The sequence below is a fragment of the Crotalus tigris genome, unplaced genomic scaffold (genome assembly GCF_016545835.1).
Source record: "Crotalus tigris isolate CLP2741 ecotype Arizona unplaced genomic scaffold, ASM1654583v1 scf7180000023617.9722795, whole genome shotgun sequence".
NCBI classification, from domain to species: domain Eukaryota; kingdom Metazoa; phylum Chordata; class Lepidosauria; order Squamata; family Viperidae; genus Crotalus; species Crotalus tigris.
Window position 1 is genome coordinate 5,585,899 of NW_024100081.1, and position 24,489 is coordinate 5,610,387.

Genomic DNA, 24,489 nt, shown 5'->3' on the forward strand with positions numbered 1-24,489 from the left:
GCAGCATTTTATAAATTGCTCCATTTAAGACAATTACTATGAGAGAGAGCAGGATTTGGGATGTTCTACCACCTGTGTCAAAATAATCTGGCCAAATAATCTACTATGCACAGTGACTGAAGAAGAGTGTTATTAGCTACTATTCCTCAGGTAGCAATGCACCAAGTTTATCAAGATTAAACTAACTATAGAAAGCCTTTCTTTGTGATTACATTGTTTCAACCATAAACTATGGGTGGTTTTTTTTCCAGACAGTCCCCAATTTAAAAGGTTCAGTGTGTAGTAAAGTTCTATAACTGAGTTCAGTGGGTAGAATGAAGAAGGCAGCATTCTTACAAATACAAGATATAGTATTTCAATTTATAGAATAAATAAATCATAACACCTCTTGCTTTTGGGGCCTGAATTGATATATGTATTGAAATAACTTTGTACTAACTGATCAGATGGCTGTCACTGAATGGAAATAAGGATTATTTGGAAGATTTAAACTGAAAAAAATGGTTGGAATTAAGGAATATTGGAGAAATTTCATTGTATGGCTAATATAACCGTTTTTGGACTATTGAGTAGATATCAGTAGTCAAAAGAAATCTTATGCTTAATATAAGATGAATTGAATAAGTATTCTATGATTGGTATCATAGAATAACCTGAATCATTTCATACCCACAACAATTAGCAAGCTGCTTATCTCCCATATTGCTTCTGTCTTATTGCTTAAGCCAATTTTTGAAATTCCAGACTGGCTTATAATGAGCTGTTACTCAGTTCAGATGAGTTATTTTATTTATTTATTCATTTAAAATATTAAAACACTCAACAGCCAGTTCTCTCTTGGTGGTTTACAACAGCGGTTCCCAACCTTTCCAGCTTGGCAGTCCACACGGCGCAGGGAGGCATGTGAGAGGCATGCGCACACATGCACGCATCTCCATTGGTGCAAGTAGCAAGTGTGTGCACCCTCCACTTGCGTGAATGAAGCTTCATGTGTGAGTGCTCTCCACTTGTGTGTGTGGAGTTTCACATGCAAGCACAAGCACCCTTCACTCAAGCACCCTCCGCCTGTGCAAGTGGAGCTTCACATGTGAGCGCAAGGGCCTGCCGCTCGCCCAAGTGGAGTTTCGTGCACAAGTACGCTTGCCCATCACTCACATGACCCAGTTTCAAATAGTAGTGAGCCATGGCCCAGGGGTTGGGGACCCCTAGTTTACAATACACATAAAATTACAATTTGAATAAAATGTAAAACAAAAAACTATTTAAATTAGCAGCTTCAATATTATATTATATTGTATTGTATTGTATTATATTAATTATATTATATTATATTATATTATATTATATTATATTATATTATATTATATTATATCATATGGTATTTGCTGGAATGAGTGGAGTTTCACAGGCAGTACAACCAGTGTGAATTAGGTTACTTCTAGAATACAATGAAATGCTGGAGATTATCCACTTTGATGAGCCTTTGATGATGTTCTTGGGTTGGAGAACACCAATTTTGAATGAAAGTTGGCGAACACTGTTTTGCGGTGTATCAGCAATGGGCTGGTGATAGAAGAAGAATGATGGGCAGTACTTTTCAACATCTTCATCAGTTATTTGGATGAGGGGATAAATGGGGAACTCCTCAAATCTGCAGATGACGCCAAGCTGGCAGGAATAGCCAACACTCAGAAGATAGGCTTAAGATACAGAAGGATTGTGACAGACTTGAACATTGGACTCTATCTGACAAAATGAAATTTAATGGTGAAAAAAGTTTCTACATTTAGGCAAGAAAAACCAGATGCACAGGCATAGTATAGGTGATACCTTGCTCAATAGTAGCAACTGTGAGAGGGATCTTGGAGTCCTAGTGCAGTGTTTCCCAAACTTGACAATTTTAAGGTATGAGGACTTCAACTCCCAGAATTCCACAGCCAGCAATGCTGGCTGTGGAATTCTGGGAGTTGAAGTCCACATGCCTTAAAATTGTCAAGTTTGGGAAACACTGTCCTAGTGGACAATCATTTAAATATGAGCCAGCAGTGTGCTGCAGCTGCCAAAAAAGCCAACACAGTGCTAGGCTGCATTAACAGAGGGATAGAATCAAGATCATGTGAAGTGTTAATACCACTTTATAATGTCTTGGTAAGACCACACTGGGAATACTGCATCCAGTTTTGGTCAATGAAATGTAAAAAAGATGTTGAGACTCTAGAAAGAGTACAGAGAAGAGCAACAAAGATGATTAGGGGACTGGAGGCTAAAACATATAAGAAACGGTTGCTGGAATTGGGTATGTCTAGTTAATAAAGAGAAGGACAAGGGGGGACATGATAGCTGTGTTCCAATATCTCAGGGGCTACTACATAGAAGAGGGAGTCAAGCTATTCTCCAAATTACCTGAAGGCAGGACAAGAAGCAATAGATTGAAACTAATCAAAGAGAGAAGCAACCTAGAACTAAGGAGAAATGTCCTAACAGTTAGAACAATTAGTCAGTGGAACAACTTGCCTCCAGAAGTTGTGAATACTCAAAACACTGGAAGTTTTAAAGAAGAGATTGAACAGCCATTTTTCTGAAATGTTATAGGGTTTTCCTTCCTGAGCAGGGGGTTGGATTAGAAGACCTCCAAGGTCCCTTCCAATTCTGTTATTCTGTTATTCTGTTTATTCTTGCACTTGGGAAGCAGCCATGGTGGCAAGGAAGTTCTGCCCTAGAACAAAACTTCAACAAAGCCAGTAGCGATCTTAAAAAAACATTAACAGTATATACATATGTATATGCACACAGATATATACCAGCAAGTTTCTTTACCTGTTCAGCAAATGTTTGCTTACTGTATCACAACATTGTATGGCACTATTTCACTTCCAGAGATGAAGTGAGCAGGCTACTTAGCTTTCTGGTTAAGGTATGTACTGAAGTTATTAAATTTTATACACTTCACTGGATGGGCTACATAGCAGATTTCAACACTGAGAATATTCCATAGTTTAATATTTTAGTGCCTCAGGTTTCTGTGCTCCATTAATCCTGTGGCATAGTTTGATAAAGTTAATCACTTTTATAAAAGAATTTCAGTGGCGCATAGCTTATCGAAGGGACTGCAGCATTTTGCTAACTGCACTATGAAAGTGATGAAAATGTTGCATTATACAGTTTTAAATACATATACTCTGCTTTATCTAGTTGATTACATTTACCCAAATTATTAGTAGAAGAGAAGGAACGTTTGATTGAGATGGGACTATTTTCAGTCTCTGCCAGTTGTTTTTTGTTAGTCACTTTACATTTAGCAGAATTAGAAACTTTCTCATATTTGTTTCTAAACATGCATAATTGTATCCAAGCACTAAAGTCACTGGTTGAAAAGCCTGTCCTCCTGTCCAATTTACTGAGGAAAAACATGAAGTTTAACTAACCCCTTTGCTGTTACTAAAGGTGCATTTACAAACATAAGCCAAATTAAAACAGTAGTCTTCCTCCCAGGGGCTCTTCTTCTCTTCAGTTTGGAATAAATTCAATTTTATTTTTGATTATAAACATCATAATTGCCATATTGCTGTTTTGGAGGATGTAAAATACACAATACTTATATAATATGAAAAAATATTTAAAATTTTTATATTTATTATTTAAAATATTTATATTATATTATGTAAAAATAATACTCTGCTATTCTGAAATCTAGTTTGATCAGAAAAGGGGTAAAATTCTCACACACAAAAATCCATAATTAGAAATAACATTCCTTTCTCCTCCAGATAATTTGTTAGATACAAATTAACCATCTCATGAATGGAAGTGCTGTTTGGAAATCACTGAAAAATCACTAGAATCAACATTGTCTCCCTACTATGCAAAATAAGCCAAGACATCATCTTAGCCAATTTTTACATATTCCATTCAACTGCCTGCATTATCTCACCCAGTTACTAAGATTTGTTTATCATTAATTTAACATGCATAGTTATATCTCTGATTTAGCAGTTGTTATTAGACAATATGAATTTGTTTATTTCGTATTAATAAACTTTCTCCAAATGATTACTTACTCAAATGTGTTAGTAGTTCTTAATTTATTTCATGTATTCAGTAATTGCATAATTATGCATGTTTTGAATCAGAACATTATGCTGTTTTTGTCATAGTCTGTGGGGCCTTATTAGAAAGAAAGCACTGGGCCCATCCACCTGGTGTTTTCATTATGTGGTAGATTCAAAACATGCTCCCATGAGTTTTTTTTAATATATCTTGTTTCTGGTGAAAAATTCACAAGAGGTTTAGTAGTAATATATGTTCTATTTTTGTAGTTTTGCTCATCATCCTCTTCTCCTTCATTTTCTACTCCTTTCTGTGTCCCACTGGAATGATTACTAGTGGAATGCAAACAGCAACTGTCAAATGCAGACCACAGCAAAATTTTCTAACAATCCTAGGCAGTTTGAAAGATTCCTACGTGGAACCATTGTCATCTTAAGTAATTGCTCACTTAACTACAAAATGTTTTTCAGTCCTTGGGCAGACAGTTTAGATACAATATAAAAAGTACTCTAAGAAGAATGCTGGAAATGTTAAATGCACAGGCCTGGAGAGATTTTGTAAATGGTTTCTTTATTGTCTGTGTTTTAAGCTATGCACCATTCAATTATAAAGATTTAACGTTAGAAACCTGTGTGAATGTATATATATACATTTACAATATAGCTGAGATTCTCTTCTTATATTGTGTCTTTCAGAGGGTAATTTTCAATATTGTCAACTTCAGTAAAACAAAGAGCCTCTATCGAGATGGAATGGCTCCGATGGTAAAGTCCACAAGCAGGCCTAAATGGTAAGTTAACACTCAATGAATATTGTCTTTATGGAGCAACCTTTGGCTATGATATTTTGGAATCATTCCTTTTTCTTTATGGGGTTCATTAAGATCTAGTCATCTTTATTCTCTTTATATGTACTTCACTGTTTTCCTTCTAAAGCAGCATTTGTTCTGATAGCATGGTTCACTAACCTCAGAGTCCTAGTAGACAATCACGTAAATATGAGCCAGCAGTGTGATGCAGCGGCCAAAAAGGCCAACACAGTACTAGGCTGCATTAACAGAGGGATAGAATCAAGATCATGTGAAGTATTAATATCACTTTACAATGCCGTGGTAAGGCCACACTTGGAATACTGCATCCAGTTTTGGTCAATGAAATGTAAAAAAGATGTTGAGACTCTAGAAAGAGTACAGAGAAGAGCAACAAAGATGATTAGGGGACTGGAGGCTAAAACATATAAGGAACGATTGCTGGAATTGGGTATGTCTAGTTTAACTAAGAGAAGGACAAGGGGGGGACATGATAGCAGTATTCCAATATCTCAGGGACTGCCACAAAGAAGAGGGAGTCAAGCTATTCTCCAAAGCGCCTGAAGGCAGGACAAGAAGCAACGGGTGGAAACTAATCAAGGAGAAAAGCAACCTAGAAGTAACGAGAAAATTCCTGACAGTTAGAACAATTAACCAGTGGAACTCCTTGCCTCCAGAAGCAGTAAATGCTCCAACACTGGAAATTTTTAAGAAGAGACTGGACAGCCATTTGTCCGAAATGGTAGAGGGCTTCCTACCTGAGCCGGGGATTGGACTAGATGACCTCCAAGGTCCCTTCCAACATTATTATTACTATTACCGATCATCGCACAGTCAGCCAGATGTTCAGACTGGATTTGGCATTTTGTCTACCTATCGAGTCCTTACCCAGGACCTGGGATAGGCAGATGTGGATGTTTGATGGTATTACAGATATCGTCGCAGGATGGAAGCAGTTCCTAATAAGGCCGCCTTTTGCAATTGACTAATAGCGAATTTGTCAATGCCAATTGTGTTCAAGTGGTGCTCCAGTTGTTTTGGGATTGCACCCAAGGAGCCTATGACTATTGGTACTACCCTTGCTTGCTTTTGCCACAGTCTTTCTATTTCTATTTGTAGGTCTTTGTATTTTGTTATCTTCTCCAGTTCTTTCTCTTCTATTCTGCTGTCTCCAGGCACTGCCACGTCCACTATCCAGACTTTTTTGTCTTTCTTATCGACAATTGTTAAGTCTGGGGTGTTATGTTGCAGGTGCTTGTCTGTTTGAATTCTGAAGTCCCAGAGCAGTTTAATTTTATCATTTTCTATGACTTTCTCTATTTTATGATCCCACCAGTTTTTGCTTACAGGCAAATGATATTTTTTGCAGATCTTCCAATGCACCATTGTTGCTACTTTGTCATGCCGCTGCTTGTAATCAGTTTGTGCAATCTTCTTGCAACAGCTTACCAAGTGGTCCACTGTTTCTTCAGCTTCTTTGCATAGGCGGCACTTACTGTCTGTTGCTGTCTTCTCAATTTTGACTTTGTATGCATTTGTCCTTAAGGCTTGGTCTTGTGCAGCCAGAATTAGTCCCTCGGTCTCTTTCTTCAATTTTCCTGCTCTTAGCCATTGCCAGGTTTTATTATTATCTGCTTTCCCAGCTATTTTTTTCATGTATTGGCCATGTAGTGCTTTGTCTTCCCATGCCTCTATTCTGTTCTTCATTTGGTCTTTCTTGTAGGCCAGTTTGGTCTCTCCAGTAGTTAGTAAGCCTTCCTGATATACTAATTTCAGTGCATCTTCATCATTGTTCTTCAGATATTCTTCCAAAGCCATTTTTTCTTCTTCAACCATCTGATGTACTTGTAGCATTCCACGCCCACCTATTTGCCTTGGTAGATAAAGTCTATCAATGTCACTGCGTGGATGAAGGGCATGATTCATTGTCATTATTTTTCTGGTCTGCCTATCCATTGCTTTTAGTTCTGCTTGAGTCCAGTCCACTATTCCAGCTGTGTACCTAATGACTGGGATTGCCCAGGTGTTGATTGCCTTTATGGTATTTCCTCCATTGAGTTTGGACTTTAAGATCTTCTTCACTCTCTTGATGTATTCACCTCTAATCTTTTTCTTGACTTCAGTGTGCTTGATGTTGTCAGCTTGAAGGATACCCAAGTATTTGTAGTACTCTTCCTCATCCAGACTCTTAATGTTATTTTCGTGGGGCATCTTGATTCCTTCAGTTTTCACTATTTTTCCTTGTTTGATAGTAAGTGTGGCACATTTGTCCAAGCCAAACTCCATTACAATATCTTGGCTATATATACGGACAGTGTTGAGCAGCGATTCTATTTCAGATGATGTTTTTCCATACAGCTTCAGATCATCCATGTAAAGGAGGTGGGATAGTCTGGCAGATGTTTTTGATGTTTGATAGCCATGTCCTGAGTTATTCAGTATTGTTGACAGAGGAAACAGTGCAATAACAAATAGTAATGGTGATAATGAATCTCCTTGAAATATTCCTCTCTTGATATTAACCTCTCCCAGCCTCTCACCATTGATCTGCAACTGTGTCTTCCATTGTGCCATCGATCTTTGCACAAATTTTCTGATGTTTCTACTGACTCCTGTTATTTCTAGGCACTTTATTATCCAATCATGTGGCAGAGAGTCAAATGCCTTTTTGTAGTCAATCCATGCCACATTCAGGTTGGTCTTCCTTCTCTTGCAGTTTTCCAAGATCATTTTGTCTATTAGGAGTTGATCTTTTGTTCCTCTGCTATTGGGGCGGTTTCCTTTCTGCTCAGGTGGAAAGAGATTGTTTTCAACTAGATGCTGTTGTACTGCATCAGCTACCACACCAGTTAGTAATTTGAAAGTTGTTGGTAAGCAGGTAATTGGCCTGTAGTTACCTGGTGTTGCCCCTTTTGCTGGATTTTTCATTATTAGGTAGGTTTTCCCAGTTGTTAGCCACTTTTCAATTTCTCCTCCTTGTAGTATATTGTTGAACTGCTTGGCAATGAGTGGGTGTATAACAGTTAGATGTTTCAACCAAAACCCATGCAGTTCATCTTCACCTGGTGCTGACCAATTTTTGATTTTCTTTGCTCTTTTTTCTACCATTTTTGTTGTTATTACTAGTTCTTTCATTTCAACTTCTGTTTTATTTGCATCCACCTCTTTTAACCAAGCCGCATCCTTGTTGTATTTCTTTGGGTTATCCCATATCTGCTTCCAGAACTGCACTGTTTCTTCCTTGTCAGGTACTGACTGATTCCTTGCAGTTTCTCCATTGATGGATTGGTAGAAACGTTTCTGATTGGATTGAAATTGGAGGTTCTGCCTATAGTTTGCAATTCGAGCTTCATATCTACTGATTTTCCTGGCTATAGCTGTTATTTGTTGCTTTATTATTTCCAGTGCTTCCTTGATCTTCCTTGTTTCTAAGTGGTATTTCTTGATTAGGTATTCTTTGGTCTTCTTGTTCTTCAGCTTCTTTTCTTTCATCTGTTCTAGCTTGCTTGCATGTGATCTTAACTTGCTGATCTTATTTTCTAGTCTAACCTTCCATTTTTCTGGTGCACTGTTTGTTTGTTTTTCTTCTTTGTTGATTTTGCATCCCAGGTATTCTGTTATAACTGCAGCTGTGCTGTACATTAGTTGGTTTGTTTCTTGCAATGAATTGGTGCTTATACTTGATATTGCAATATTTGCATCTTTTAATGCTTGTGCTAGCTGTTTCTTTGGAACAAGCTTCAATGCAGGTAGCCTTATTCTGTTGTTTTTGTGCTGTTCTAGATGCTCAGTTATTCTTTGTTTCAATTCTTTTATTTCTTTAGTTAGAGGGTTTTGTTCTTCCTGAGGTAGAGGTGCCTGGTTTCCAAATGAGAACAGTTGTATATCTCTGCTAGATTCCTTCACTGCCAACTCCCCCTGGTTTGCCTCTACATTCTGAATTACTTCTGGTAAGGCTTTGATTTCTTTGCCCTGGGTAAACCTTTGCAGTTCGTCCAATTCTGTTTCTGTGAATACTTTATTTCGTGTTATAAATCGGCGTTGATCTGCTAGTCTCTGTTCTGTTATTTCTGATTCTGGATGTTGTTCTTTCCAGAACTGGTGCATTCGTTTTAGATATCCTCTTCTTGTTGGACTTGATCTGTAGTAACAGATCATTATTTCTTTGTTTTCCATCACTGTGTATCTGCGACGGGTAAACACCTTTTCTTCCAGTAGTTCTGCAGCTGCTGGCCCTGGTTGCTCAGCCAACAGTCCTGAGTCCTGTAACCCATTTTTCACCAGATATCCAGGAACTCCAATATCTAGTGCGGACCTTGTTAACCCGGGCGACGTCCGAGCCGGTATGGCATTCTGAAATTTACGTCTCACCATATTTTTTATGGGAGAGACACTCTTTGTCTGACTCCTCTGATGAGACCTGTCCAGTATGGTTGAACCTCTGGCATAGCTCTCATCTTCCTCAGAGTACACAAGCCCCACAACCACGTCAAGGTAGTGCCTCACTGGGGGACTATTACTATTATTATTATTATTATTATTATTATTATTATTATGGGTCATCGCACAGTCAGCCAGATGTTCAGACTGGATTTGGCATTTTGTCTACCTATCGAGTCCTTACCCAGGACCTGGGATAGGTAGATGTGGATGTTTGATGGTATTACAGATATCGTCGCAGGATGGAAGCAGTTCCTAATAAGGCCGCCTTTTGCAATTGACTAATAGCGAATTTGTCAATGCCAATGGTGTTCAAGTGGTGCTCCAGTTGTTTTGGGATTGCACCCAAGGAGCCTATGACTATTGGTACTACCCTTGCTTGCTTTTGCCACAGTCTTTCTATTTCTATTTGTAGGTCTTTGTATTTTGTTATCTTCTCCAGTTCTTTCTCTTCTATTCTGCTATCTCCAGGCACTGCCACGTCCACTATCCAGACTTTTTTGTCTTTCTTATCGACAATTGTTAAGTCTGGGGTGTATTATTATTATTATTATTATTATTATTATTATTATTATTATTATTATTACTACTACTACTACTACTACTACTACTACTACTACTACTACTACTACTACTACTACCTTGTGAATGAATCAGTGTTAGTATTTGGCTCTAGCAAGGATGAGTGATCTCCCTGTAACACTTTCATAGCATTTCACTGGATAGTCAACTCAATTGAATGCTAAAGGATGGAGCACTGTAATGTTAACCAGTTTTTTTACTATGCTTATATAGGGCAATTCAAATGATAAACAGAACTGTGTGGTAGACATAAGTTCTTTTACACATGGCAAAATAAAGCAAGACAGGTAGATCGTAACATATTCTTAAATCAGTCTGTTTGTATTGAGAATGAGAACTAAAAGTTATATCACCTGGTCTATTTGGATACAGTTAGCAATTTTGTTTTGTTTTATTCTCCTATGAAACAATGTTTGTGATTTGTTGTATCAATCAGTATGTTGTTACAGCTGCAGGTATGTGAAATATTATTCCCTTCTGTTTACTCAGATCTTGTATGAGACAGTTTCAAGTCCAATTACGCATAGATAATATTAAGCAAATGTGTGTCACCTTCTGACCTTTCTGTTCCTATAGCATGTCTTAATATTTCCCAATTAACTTTACAATTCACTGAATATTCCTTATTATGCTATTTATGAGGTTCCATATTGAAATATAAATCTATATAAACCATGTAGAAAAGACCCTAAAACTAGGAAACGAAAACTCAGCCTTTTCCAGTATATTTAAAAGTGACATTGTTACATCTTTTGTTCAGTAACATGTATTCCCAAGTTGTTCATATGTATACCAGAATATATTTTTGAAAACAATAAATAAATGAGGCAGAAATTCTGTGCCAAAGATACTTTTTATTTTATTTTCCTCCTATTTATTCAGTATATGTAAGTAAAAGCAGTAGAAACACCCTCTTATTCAGACTAATTATTACATCAAATAACAGAGGATTTAAAATATTGAAAGTGAAAATAAAACAAATAATAAGTAAAGTAGAATAAAAATATAACATTAAATACATAAAAATAGTTTTGGCCATTGTGCTTGGTGGAATGTAATATATGTTATTGACACATCATACAGGTTTTTATCTTTGCACCAGAAAGGTTATGCTCCATTAAATGTTAAGAAAACAACTACTTTCCATAGTAACTTTATCACTCTTTATGTGGGTTTGTATACTATACTATATCTCACTTTTTCATTTAAAAACTTAGGATAACTTATAGGTGTTTATCCTGCCTAGCAATGTCCTGTTTAGATATCATAGATAATTTTATTTATTGAGCTTCTGCATTTGTATCCCAAAACAGATTTTTCTTTCAGGAAATTGATACACATCCCTGAAGAAGAAATCATTCTGTAATAGAAATCAAGCAGTCATAGTTAATGAGCAGCTTTTATTTTATTTATTGCATAGAAAAAATTCAGACGAACAGTGTTTTTGTCATTAAAAGTATTGTATCTACACATTGATTTTCTCATTTACAAACCATTATTGGTCCTTATCTTGTGATTAGTCTGCATTATTTACATATTATTTAAATATACTTTTACTTATAAAATTAATTTAGGCAAAGTACTCTGCTTTTTTAAAATAAAAGATAGCTATAGTGACACGTACTCACTATTAATGGATAGTTAAATGCATTGGGATCAAAGTGTCCTGCTTTTTACTAATCTACCTCTGTATAGAGGCATCAGTTCCTTAGTTGGACCCAACTAGGTGTCTGGCAGAGATGGTTTTAACTTCTTTACCCCTTACTTAAGTTCAGATCAGTGATCACCATAAGAGTAACCAGAGCATAACAGAGGAGCCAAGAGTTCCTTTACTTGCCAATCATTAATTCTATTCAAAATTCAATTACATTTGTTGGCACGTATTGATTAACTTTGGAAATATTTCAAACATAGTGTATCACAGAGTGTTAAAGCAGGGTAATATTGAGTTTGTCTCTCACCCACCTTCTTTTTCAGGGCTGGGCTGATGTTCATACAGCCAAATTCCAATCAATACAGTAAAATGTACAACAATGTAATAATACAGTAAATTGAGTCTGATATCAGTGACTCCAGGTTTAATTTCAAAAGGCTGTCCTGAGCTGCTTTACAACTTTCTGGAAGGCCATAAGCCTGGGGACCATTCTAGTCTTGGAGAGAAAGGTTTTCCACAATAGGGAAGCTTACACAGAATGCCACCATTGGGCCTCCTTGTGTTGCAACTCCTGAGAGATAAGGACCTTGAGCCGTCAAGGACTTTTATCTGGAAAAGTCAGCCTTTTAAGTACTGCATCCTTAAGCCATTGGGTTTCTGAGCAATCAGTATCTTGAATTGCACTTGGAAATGTTCTGGTAACCATGCCATTCCTGTTGTAACAGGTGTAACATGGCACTATTGATACTGATCAATAAGAATGTATTCTCATCACCGAACCCAGTCTTCCCCATCACCAGATTTCCACTTCTCTCTTAATGAAAATACTGGTAGTCCTCGACTTATAGCCACCACTGAGCCCAGAATTTATGTTGCTAAGTGAGAAATTTGTTAAGTGAATTTTATCCCATTTTATGACTTTTCTTGCTACATTTGTTAAGTGAATCACTGCAGTTATTAATTTAGTAATACAGTTATTAAGTGAATCTGGCTTCCCCATTGATTTTGCTTGTCAGACAGTCGCAAAAGATAATCACATGATCCCAGGACACTGCAACTGTCATAAATATATGAACCAGTTGTCAAGCACCTGAATGTAAATCACATGACCACAGGGATGCTGCAGCAGTCATAAGTGTAAAAAATGGTCATAAGTCACTTTTTTCAGTGCCGTTGTAACTTTGAATGGTCACTAAATGAACTGTTGTAAGTCAAGGAGTACCTTGTAGCTTGCTTATCTTAGGAAGAAGCGTTTTCCAGTAGTGAATTTATTATAAGCTATTCTTGAACTTTGGAAAAGGTTGGGGCTACATTTGTAATTGCAACAAGATTTTTGAATTTTGGAAGCCTTCATCTTAAGCATTATTCTTTTTTGTATAGCACAGACCACAGCAGACTACTGATATGCTTGTGCACATCTGCATTGCCATCCCCGTGATTCTACAAGGTTGTGCAAATTTTAAAAAGTGAAGTAAAAATGACTTGTTCAGTGGGAAATGTTTTCTAAAGTCAGCAAATATCATCCCTAGGTACTATAACTTTATATTCAGTAAGAGTTTTTCTCAGTAGAGACATTAGCCTTCAAGTTGTGCTTATCTTTCAAAAGCAACAACTGGCTACTTATCATTTAAATTATCCCAACAGAGATCATATGAAGAACTCTAATTAGCACCTATAGAATAGTAGCTTTTCCTTATGGAATAATCATTGTAGTAGACAAAATATCTTAATAGCAGTAGTAGACATTTTACATTCTGAGATACAAAAAAGGAGGAGGGAACTATAGATATCTCCCTGTAATAATGATTTGCTTCAGAAATGGGTTTCCTTTCTATGCATGATGATGTGATTCACTATTGTTATCAGGACAAACATCAGTGACTGAAATATTCTGAGCTCACAAGATCCAAGCCAGGTTTTAATTTGTTCCAGAGCAGTTCTGTTTGGATCCCAAAATAGATCCAGAAACTAAAACAATAGAATCAGGTAACAGAAGCTCTGTGGTTCAGTAAACATAATTTGTTTTATATATTAGTCAATTGTCCTATTATCATTGCTGAAATGTTGCGATATCTGGGTTATGTTGGGCCACCAATGACCCCTATCAATAGTAGAGATTGCTGCCTAAGTATAGATTGAGGTTAAAGTTATGCTTTCTGTTGCTTAGAAGCAGATTGTTAAAATTCTACTGAATTTATGACTGGTTATTGCTTAATCATCTGCAGAGATAATCAAACCTGCCAGTGGAAGTGAAATTATGTGAACATTGTGCTTTACTTATTTCCCCAATTTTACACTGGTCCCTTTCCCAAAGGAGAATCTAGCCATTGTTGCCTCAATATAAAAGGGTATTATTGTAATCTCTCTTTTGTCAAATCCAAATGAGATCTTTAAACTGCAAGTAGCTAGTTGGATTTCACTCTAGAAAGAGGAAAATCTTAGAAGTGTCATTATTCCATTAATGTGTGTAGGGAATGAGGGATATATTATTTGTTTCTAATCCAGGGCCCCCAACTCTAATTCCTAAAGACTTTAATCTTTTAGGAATTGAGGCTCTAGGTAAGAGCCTCATATGCACATGTCTGTGTGGATATGTGCATGTATCTGTAATTATATTTTTATTTTATATTAGGGTAGCCATGGTAAAATTGTCACTGGTATTTCTTGTTTTTATTTCACTTAGTAGAATGCCTGTTAAAATACAGTTTGTCTTTCTGGTCAAGTTCTACTCTGACATCTGTTGCCTGAATAGCAATATTCTTGCTGTAGTATTTTTTTTCCTATAGTATCTTGGATGGTGGAGAGTTTCCTGTGGAGTAACTTAGATGCTAATTTCTATAGATGTTTCTAAACTTGTTTTTTCTTCACATCGGGTGGGTTATTGTTTGCATTTTATTTGATAGATTTATAGAAAACCAATATGGATATAAAGATCTGTATTTCTTCAGCTTTATTGATCAGGAGAGGGCAAAGCTGTTTAGATAGCTTTGGAATTTTGATTAGCTATAAACTGCTGGTTTCAGAGTTTCTTTCTTTCTTTTGATACATTTGCAAGTTGTTAGTATGTATGTCTTCTGCCTTTGCACTCTGAAGAGAATATTATTTGAGATCAGTAGAGATTAAATGTCATTATATATGGAAAATCAGATGAAAGCCAGAAATATGCATGACACCCTCTCCCCCCCAAAACCACTTATTGACTGAGAGTTGGGGTAAATAAATCTTCTCTTGTATATGCCTGGGGCTTTGTAACCCTCAACATCACTTCAGAAGTACAGGGATGAGAAAAGAAAAATACAAGAACCAATTAACCAAGTGGCATAAGCCTGGTTACATGGGAACTGCCTATCTCCCATAGTATCTGGCATGCTTGGCATGCTTGAGGTTCCCTCAATTAATCAAAGTCATCTCTTGGGATCTGGAAGTGCTCCTTCTCTTTAGCAGCAATTAACTTCTGGAATGAGGTTCTCCCTGAAATCTGAATGGGTCAATGGGTTGGTTTAGAAGAGCTGTGAAGATCTGGCTGTCTTCACCTTTGATGAAGAAGAGTGAGACTCCTTGGTTCATTTCCAACTAGAGATGCATAAAGTGAGCCCTGGAACAGGTAAGGAATCTGGTGTTCACTGAAGTGAAGGTGAATGTCATCTTCCAGGTTTTGGGACAGAGTGGTGGTTGAGCTCCATATCATTTTTATTTTTATTTTAAATGTAAGCCATCAGAGTCATTTGGAGTTGGGTAGCTTATAAACTGTGATTAAATAAATACCAGTATTTTGTATGCTTATTAATGTATCAGTATGTCACCTGCTGGATAAGATGGAAAAAGAATGAAGGATTGGTAATTGTGTCTTTTTTCCTGCTGAAGTACTAAAATATCAAGGACAGATAGGTAGGCCAGGAAATGAGTAAAAGGGAGCATTATAATGTGAGTTAGAGTGAGATTTAAAAACTGTTTATACATTTGTAGTTGGTATTAAAACTGAATTATTAAATTACAAATATAGTATAGTCTTTCATATTATAAAATTTAGATATGTGGATGATTAACATTTAATAATATTGGAAAATTTTCTCTAGTAAATAAGAAAAAAATCATAGAAGTATTTTTGCCAGACATTGGGGTGACTCTGATATTTGTTGGCAAAAGTTACATCCTCTAACAGTTATTTAAAAGATAATATGATCTTTTTGGAACCTTTAATATATTTATTCCAAACTGTCTTCCAGTTATATCACAGGGATAAGTGGAGGTGTTGATGGCAGTCTCTTCTACATGATGGCAGTGGATGACATAGTCAAGGTTCTTGGCAATTTCTCTCAGAGAAATGGGCAGATGGTAAAGAAGAAAGCAAAGAGAGTAGGCACTGTATGAAGCATGAAAACAAGGGAAAACTGAATTCTCAAAAAGAGCCAAATGTTATTTTTCTTCAGGAATAATTGCAATATATATGCTTTGAGCATTAGTATTTGTGGAAGAGTTCAAATTGCCTTAAAGAAATTTTGTAAAAAAATATTAGGCACCAATAAAAATGTAGTTTCTGGAACTTACTTTTTGTTTTTTAAGACAATTTTGCCTGCTTAAAAGCATGGTATTTCAGCTGATTTTAGAATAGCAGTGATATGAAAATGTTTTGAAATATTTAAGATAGGAGTACAGATACCACCAATATATTTGGAAAGGGGCATCAATCCAGCATTAATGGGCAGATATAGATCTAACATCAGATTTCTATTTGGCCTTTGATCTCATTCAAACATCGTGCGTTAATAGATATCTCCAAAAAGATGCTTCTGTATAAGGGAATACTAGAATTTTCCTCGTGGTCCAAATTGTGGATATCAGTTTAGAAATTTGTAGGAGTTGAATTATTGTTCAGAGAGAAGTATATAGAATTGGAATTGTAATAGAATGTTTGTCAACTTTCTGACTGTTTTGCATTTAAATTATTCTGGTGAGGAACTAAAGGCAAGAAAAGGTTCATGTTAGGGTCCTGAATATAGGATTGCAATCAGAGTATTGTTATATATATTCCTTTGCCAATTGGGCCCGCAATACTGGCTGATGTCATGGATCCATCTTGTTTTAGGAAAAACAAATACACACACAGTATATGACCTGCATATGGATTAGAGAACAAATGAAAGTATGCAATATCATCAAGAAAATAAAAGAATTGAAATGGAAATGGACTGATCACATAGCAAGAAGAACTGATGGCACATGGACCAAGGCAGTCATAGAATGGATCCCACTTGATAAAACGTATCCACAAAAGAGACTTAAAACAAGATGGAGTGATGATATCAGCAAGTATTGTGGGCCCAATTGGCAAAAGAAAGCTTAGGACTGTATTGGTTAGAAACATGCAGAAGAGGCCTTCATCCTGCAGTGGATAGACAATGGCTAAAATGACGATATTAATTATATGAATATAGTAAAATGTCAGCTTGGGTACAATTGGGCCACAGCAATGCACACTTCAAAGCAGTATTGCATCTGAATGAAGTTACAAATGATAAATTTTGGCAAGCATTTATATTATTATGTTTCAGTATAATACTATCAGTAGAACTGGAGAAAAAAGATCAACAAAATTCCCTATGTGGAAAGGCTTTGCCCTTCTAAAGATGGCAATATTGAAATATAAACTCATATTCTGTTATATAGTAATTTCTATCAAGACATACCGAAACAGCTTATTAATGCCTCTTTTAACTCAATTTCTAAGATAGACTGAAAAAAATTATGTTCAATTTTTACTAGCAGATAAGGACCCAAGGTAACGCTTGCTATTTCAAATTTTGTTTTCACAGCTTGTAAAACTTGTTTATTGCTAATAGCAAAATAATGCAAGAATACTTGTATATTTTTATCTTGCATTCCTTAAATTATTCTGTACGTTCTACTTTTCTATTTCTACTAGGTTTTATTTTAGGAAGTTTTATTTAATCTGGATTACTAACCTGTAGTAAAGAAGTGAATTAGATTTTGTTTAAATTAGTGGATATGATTTGGAAATGATTTTGTGTCTGTGTATAAGTACCTAACAAGGGTTTCTAACTTGCAGGTTCCAGTAAGAATCATCTAAGAGTTTTATGGGAGTCACGCTACCTAGTTCTGATGTCATGATCATTCATTCAAGCGTTAGTCAGGGAGCATGCTAGATATCTTTGATAATCACTAATATCCAGGGTTTTTTAAATAGAATGTTAATGTTTTTATACACTTTTTTAAAAAAAAAAACAGATGTCCATTGACGCCATCTTGGAATGTAACGGGCTGTATTGCAAACTCCTGGTATTTGCTGCTAGCAAAGGAAAAAAACAGAATTACTTGGTTTAAACACAAAGGGAAAGGGTTTTTTCCCTCAAAATGAAACAAGTTTGGGCCAAATATCGAAAGCTAACTTGACTTTGCATGAGAGACCATTTGTTGGGAATATAAGATATATTTAATATTTTAAATAATACAATATATTGTATTATACAATAAAGTAATAACAACTATAGTATGGATTAGAAATAGTTTTTATGTCAGAACTGAAAATTCTTGGGAATATATTAGCAAGATTTATTTAGAGAAAAGAAATCATGTGGATTTTTGTTCTTGGTATAATTTTTTAATCCTACACATTGTATCTGAGGGAAATATTCAGAAAGAGCCCCTGCAGAGAAAAACATTTGGTCAGTGCAGTTCAGGTGTGGAAGGTAGAGCATTCAATGTGTTTTCTCAGCAGACTGTTGCTGAGGAATAAAATTATTGCACTGTGAAATATTTCCAATTAAAGCTTTTAAAATGTGATTTTAAAACTTTGCAGCAATAGTCAAATTTGAAGTATTGTTCATGTAATCCCCAAGACTATTGTTTCTTGAAAATGCCTGCGTAATTTCATTTTCTCAACAACAACACAATATATATAATTATTCAATATGCGAGTAAGGCTGGTTTTGAAATCTTGCAACATGGGACCTATTTTATGCAAATACTACATATTAGTCATTTTAATATTTATAAGGAATTAAGTTTGTTTCAAAAATTGGAACTTTTGTATATAAACACATGCCGTTTCTGTTGATCAACTGAAGAATGATATGCATATCTGAAAGCAAATGCAGTACATGGGGAAATAATGACTTACTTCAAAGAATAAAACAAAACGTGTAACTCTAGAAAGAAAATTGGAGAAAATATTAGGCTAATGTGAGTGAAAAAAAGCATATTTGTTGAGTTAAACAATGCATAATTCCCTGGATATAAAGAATTAGGACCATAGTTGCTATGTAGATAGTTGCTATGTAGATAAAGGTAGTCCTCACTTAATGACCTGTCACTTAGCACTGTTCGAAGTCACCCCCCCAAAAAGCTATTTATGACCCAATTTTGAAGTTACAGTCATTGCAGTGGCTTGCGGTCATTTGTCCTAAGACCGACCATCAGGATGTTGCAGCACTTCTCTGTTTCTCTCCCCCACTTTGCCTGCCAGGTCCCCCTAGGAATTGGGCCTGCTTCTTACCCTCCTTACCCATCCTCCATCACACACTTACATTTTTAAGGTTTCTGGATCTCAGGTTGGGGAAGGAGGGCAGGTCATTTGTCTCTGGGCTGCTTGCTGCCTTCTAGAAGCAGCTTCCATTTTGAACATTCCTAAAATTCCTTGCATTGCACTGAAATGGAAGCTGCTTCCAGGAGGCTTAACAAGGGCTACACGCTGCTGGGAAAGCTCTGGAGCTCCAGAGACCTTCAAAAAATAAGTGTGCAATGGGTGATGGGGGAGGAGAGCTGGTAGGGGAGAAAAGGCCTGTGGGGACCCAGTGTGAGTGAGAAAGCCCTGTATGGACCTGGTGTGAGAGGAAAGAACTAGCAGGGAGGTAAGAGCTGTGGAGACCCTGAGGGATAGGAAATGGAGCATGGGGTGTGACTTAGGAAGGTGGGGAAGGCCATAGGATGCCCAGGGTAGGCAGGTCTCAGTATTAAGATGGAGTATGAATTGTTGAATAGGGAATATGTGTGAATTAAATAAGTCCACACAAGGCTTGATTTGTAGATAATTGACATGTTTGTTACTCCGAGCAGCTAGAATGAAGCCAATCTTGCAAATGGCTCTACATTCTGGATTTTTCTCCCTAAATATTTAAATCAATATCATTGTTGGAATTCAGTTCAGTTAACAAGAAAATGAAACCATGGCTGAGATCAGTATCATTCCCAATCTGTGGTGAGAAAAAAAAAAGACATTGTGGAATTCCTGACTAAAAGTCACAATTTTTAATGAATTTTAATGAACTGAGAACTATAAAAAAACAAGAAGGCAGGGAGGCAGTATGGTTTGATGCTTAGTGTTCTTTCATTACATAACCATTTCTGTAAACATCTCTGGCCCTAGTTTGTTCATAGACTCCAATTTTATAAACACATGTAAGCTTGTGTAATATAGGCTTAGACCCAATTGGTGTAATGGTTAAGGCAGTCATTTTCTCCAGCTGTAAGAAGGAGGCAGTGGCAAATGTCTTCTGAAAAACCATGCCAAAAAAACTGCAGAAACTTGTCCAGGCAGTCTTCAAAAATTGGACATAACTGAATGGAAGAAAAAAAAGATGCTTAATATTATGCAATGAATATATTTACTTGGGGAAAGAAAGAAAAAGAGAGAAATTGTATATTATTATTGAATTAAAACCACTATATCTTAAGTAGTGATTTAACTGCTTAAATTTTAAAGAATCTGATAGTGTTTTAAAAATTTCAGATGACTGACTCTATCACTTTGAATTCTTTTTAAAAAATAGCCAGTATCTGAGCGGTTCTGTTCATGTGTATTCATACGTAAGGATGGATATGTTTACAGCCTCAGGAAATACTTTTAAGTAAACAGTGTTTGCAATGGGCAATTCTTTGCAGGTATTATTATTTTCTTTTCCCTCTATATAAAGACAAAAAATAACCATTGTTTTCTTGATCAATACGTAGTTAATATTTCAAACAGTGATATGATATCAGTACCTTTGTGGTGTGAATGACACATTACATTTTTTTCCTGTGATCTTAATCTCTTACTTATTTTATAAAGTATGAATTGAAATTGCTATTTACACTGTTTCTTACATCATTCCTTTGTCTTGACAATATTTTACCCAGTTCTGAACATAGGAATGCTTAAAACCTTTGTTTCTGCTGTATATTTACACACACAAACACACACACACACACACAAACATACAAACACATACACAAACACACACACAGAGAGAGAGAGAGAGAGAGAGAGAGAGAGAGAGAGAGAGAGAGAGAGAGAGAGAAGAATTTATTTTATTGGGGGTGGGAGATTGTATCTATAGACCTTCGTGTGGGATGCTTCCGGCTTGATTCTCTTTCCTGTCCTGTTCTACATGAAACAGCTGGTTTATCTGTCTGCTAGTTCAGGGTTTGGTATCATCAGTATGCTGATTATATCCAGCTCTAAATCTCAACCTGGCACAGGTGAAGCTGTTCATGTATTGATCCAAATGTCTAAAGGCAGTTAAATCCGGATGGGTGAAACAGACTTTGGCTCAATCCTAACAAGACTGAGTGGCTGTGGCAGTTTGAACCCCTGAGGTTAGGGATGTTACCAACAATGATCTTGAATAATCCATTCAAGACTAGTACACAATCTGGAGGTACTTCTGGTCTCACAGCTATTGCTCAAAGGTGGCAACTGGGTCCAGGAGGATCTTTTTACAGGTTCATCTTGTGCACTAGTGGCCATTCAGACAGTTATTTATGCCCTGTCACTTCACAATTAGATTATTGCAATGTCATCTGTAGGGGGCTGCCTTTGAAGACTACACTGAAGTTACAGCTGATTCAATATGCAAGCAGTAGTGGGTGCCTATCAGTATGTCCATGTATCACCACTGTTACATGCGCTGCACTTGCTTTGAAGTCCCCAATGAGGAACAAACAGTGGACTTAATAGCCTTTTTGGGGAGTTTCTCATGTCTCTACTAAGAGATAAATACTTCTAAATCTACAGAACTGTTAGATTTTACTACCACCTCTAGCTGAGATGAATATGATTGAATACTTTTTCTTTCAAGGTGTAGTTGGCAAAGTTTAAAAATCACTTTATCAGAAGAGATTTTTTTTTTCTTCTGAGAGGGGCAAGTCACAAAAAAAAGTTGGCCTTAAGAATCCACCAGGGCCTAATTTACTTTAACCAGCGGAAAACTCAACTCTTCTTTCTTTATTTGCCATTTCAGCAAACTCCCTTAATTATGATTTCTTGTATGTGAATAGCTGTGCTCAAGGTAGGTTCCGTAAAATATGAAAGAAATATAGCCCTTTTGTTCCCATAAAAATAGAGTTTAAAGAGGTTTTTTTTTAAACTCACACTATAATTTCCTGGGATCTTCTACATTTAATTATAACTATAGAGATATAATAAATGGGTGGAAAAACATGGAGAAACATGTTTCATATTTGTCCTCTTTGTAAACAGATTCTGCGTTTATGGAATTGGTTGTACTAGAATCTAAGGCAGTTAGTCTAAATAAATGCCTATGTCTTTGCTATATAGAATCCCAATTTTGTCTTTAAAATAGCACAGATTTCATGGGACGATAAATTAAAAAAGAATCCTGCCTTTATTATTTTTATAAATAAAGGTGGCAAACATATCTAATACTTCTTCCTCCTCCTATTATCTCCATAACAACTCTGTATGGTGAGTTAGATTGAGAGAGAATAACTGGCCCAAAGTCACCAAGCTGGCTTTCATGTCTAAAACAGGACTAAAATTCACAATCTCTTGGGAATCTCCAATAGTTAATTCCTCTTTGTGGCTTCTTCATAGAGAATTTGCCCACAATGTCTTTCTTCTTTCTGTTTTACCTCTTCATGAGTATATAAGGAGCACACTGAAGGCAGGGGGAAAGAAAGGAATCATACCATCAACTTTTGTAAAAATGAAAAAAGAAAGATTTGGAAGAGCCACTTGAAACTGGCTTTAAAAGTAGATAGAATACTGGCTTAAAGAAGCAGGGTAATTTAGCTATCCTCTAATTATACCAACTTAGAAAGTATACTATATTACGGGTAGTCCTCGACTCACAACCCAATTGAGCCCCAAATTTCTGTTGCTAAGCAAGACAGTTGTTAAGTGAATTTTGCCCCATTTTACAACCTTTCTTGCCACAGTTGTTAAGTGAATTCCTACAGTTGTTAAATTAGTAACATGGTTGTTAAATAAATCTGGCTTCCCCATTGACTTGGCTTGTCAGAAGGTCACAAAAAGTGATTGCATGACCCTGGGAACACTGCAGCCAACATAAATGTGAGTCAATAGCCAAGCATCTGAATTTTGATCATTTGTGACCATAGGGATGCTGTAATAAGTTTAGTATGCTTAAGTAAGTCAATGTTTTTGTCCTGCTTAAACCACCAGGGATCGGGTCTTCCTTTCCCAGCATACCAAAAGCTAATCTACCATTTGGCCTGTCTTCATGTAATATTGGAGACCTAGACAGAACATGAAAAATAGATCACACAAATGCAGAGGAGGTGCTATAAAATGATGAAGTAGTATCTGATTGCAGTCTGAAACATCCAAGGATTCCTGCAGGTTAAAGACATGGACTGGTTAACTTCCTTCAGAGTATCAGGTTGTTTGATTCATTAAAAAGAAAAAAGAAAACATTTCCTTTTAACTATAAAACTGAAGATAATTTTAGTGTTAGGTTTTTAGCTTTTCTTTTAGAAAATGTTTTATATATAATTTCTACTCATTTTAATTTTTTTCCTTAGATTGTATGCTTAACAAAATAAATGCAAAAACGTTTACTTTTTTGTTGAAAGTATAAACTGTTATAACAACTTATTTAAGATAATCAGGAGAAATTACATTTTTAGCTGTTTGACTGTATGGTTAAATTTGGTCATCTTTAATCTTTCCTTCATGAAAAATCATTTCTGTTTGTAATAGGGTTAAAATGGATATGTGAAGGAGACATGTGAACAAGCCTTCCTTTACTGTTATAACTTCAAATACAGAATGTATATGTAATTATGAAAAATCAGATAGCATTGTCACATTTGATTGGTTTTCTGTGAAGATTTATTTTTATCCCAGTAAGGGGATGAATTCTATTAAAACAAGGAGAGGAAGGAGAGTTACAATGAATAACTGTTACAGCCCCATTTGGACTAGAACAATGAGTGTCTAATTCAAACTACCAAGGAAACATTTTCAAAAGCACTTTAGTGACTTTGAAGTATAAGTTCCATTAGAGTTTCGGCTATCACATGCTAAAAGTACTTTTGTTTTCTCTGCGTTTACTCTAGGTCAGGAAAGGAAAAAAAAGCGGTGCCTTTAATATTGCAAAATGAAAATACTTTTTAATGTCTTCGTGGATGGGAGCGGACTGTTAAAGTGGTAGCATTCTTTTTTGGTCTTAATCATACAAGGCTGCATAAAATTTTACTGTGGTTATAAATGAGGAACATTGTATGTAGTATACTATGTTCATAGTGGATGTTTTCTTTTGTTCACTGTCCTCTGGTTTAAAGTTGTGACATTTTCTGCTACTAGAAAATACAGTTGTAAGATGACAGCTGCTGTTGTCTATTTTTCACATGTTGGGATGTGAAAAAAAAAAATTCAAACTGTTAAAGGCCTTTCCCAGAAATTAATGCCTTTACAGATGACATATAAGAAAATTGTGCAATTATTGAAAATGTTCAAGGAAGTATAGTGTTTTTATTCAGTACAAATTTAGTGATATTAGTCACCACATTTTATAAAGGATTACGTAAATTTACTATCTGACTAGCAATTTATTAAGTAGTGTGAATGAAACAGAAGGGAAAAAAAGTACTTATTTCAGAAGAAATAGTTCTTTTGGAATGTTCCAGTGGTTTGAGTGATTTTGAATAAAATTAACATTTTGAATGGTTTGCTGGAAAGAAGAATGAAATCTCAAAA

At 36.0% G+C, this 24,489-nt stretch overlaps 1 protein-coding gene across 1 annotated transcript in view; it reads left to right on the top strand.

The window, feature by feature from the left end:
* Positions 1-24,489, top strand: part of AGBL4 (ATP/GTP binding protein like 4) — an 891,909-nt gene that overhangs the window by 132,136 nt on the left and 735,284 nt on the right. Inside the window, exon 4 of the mRNA XM_039319949.1 lies at positions 4,743-4,837. Within this exon, the coding sequence (XP_039175883.1) occupies positions 4,743-4,837 (95 nt within the window). The remainder of the gene's footprint in view (positions 1-4,742; positions 4,838-24,489) is intronic.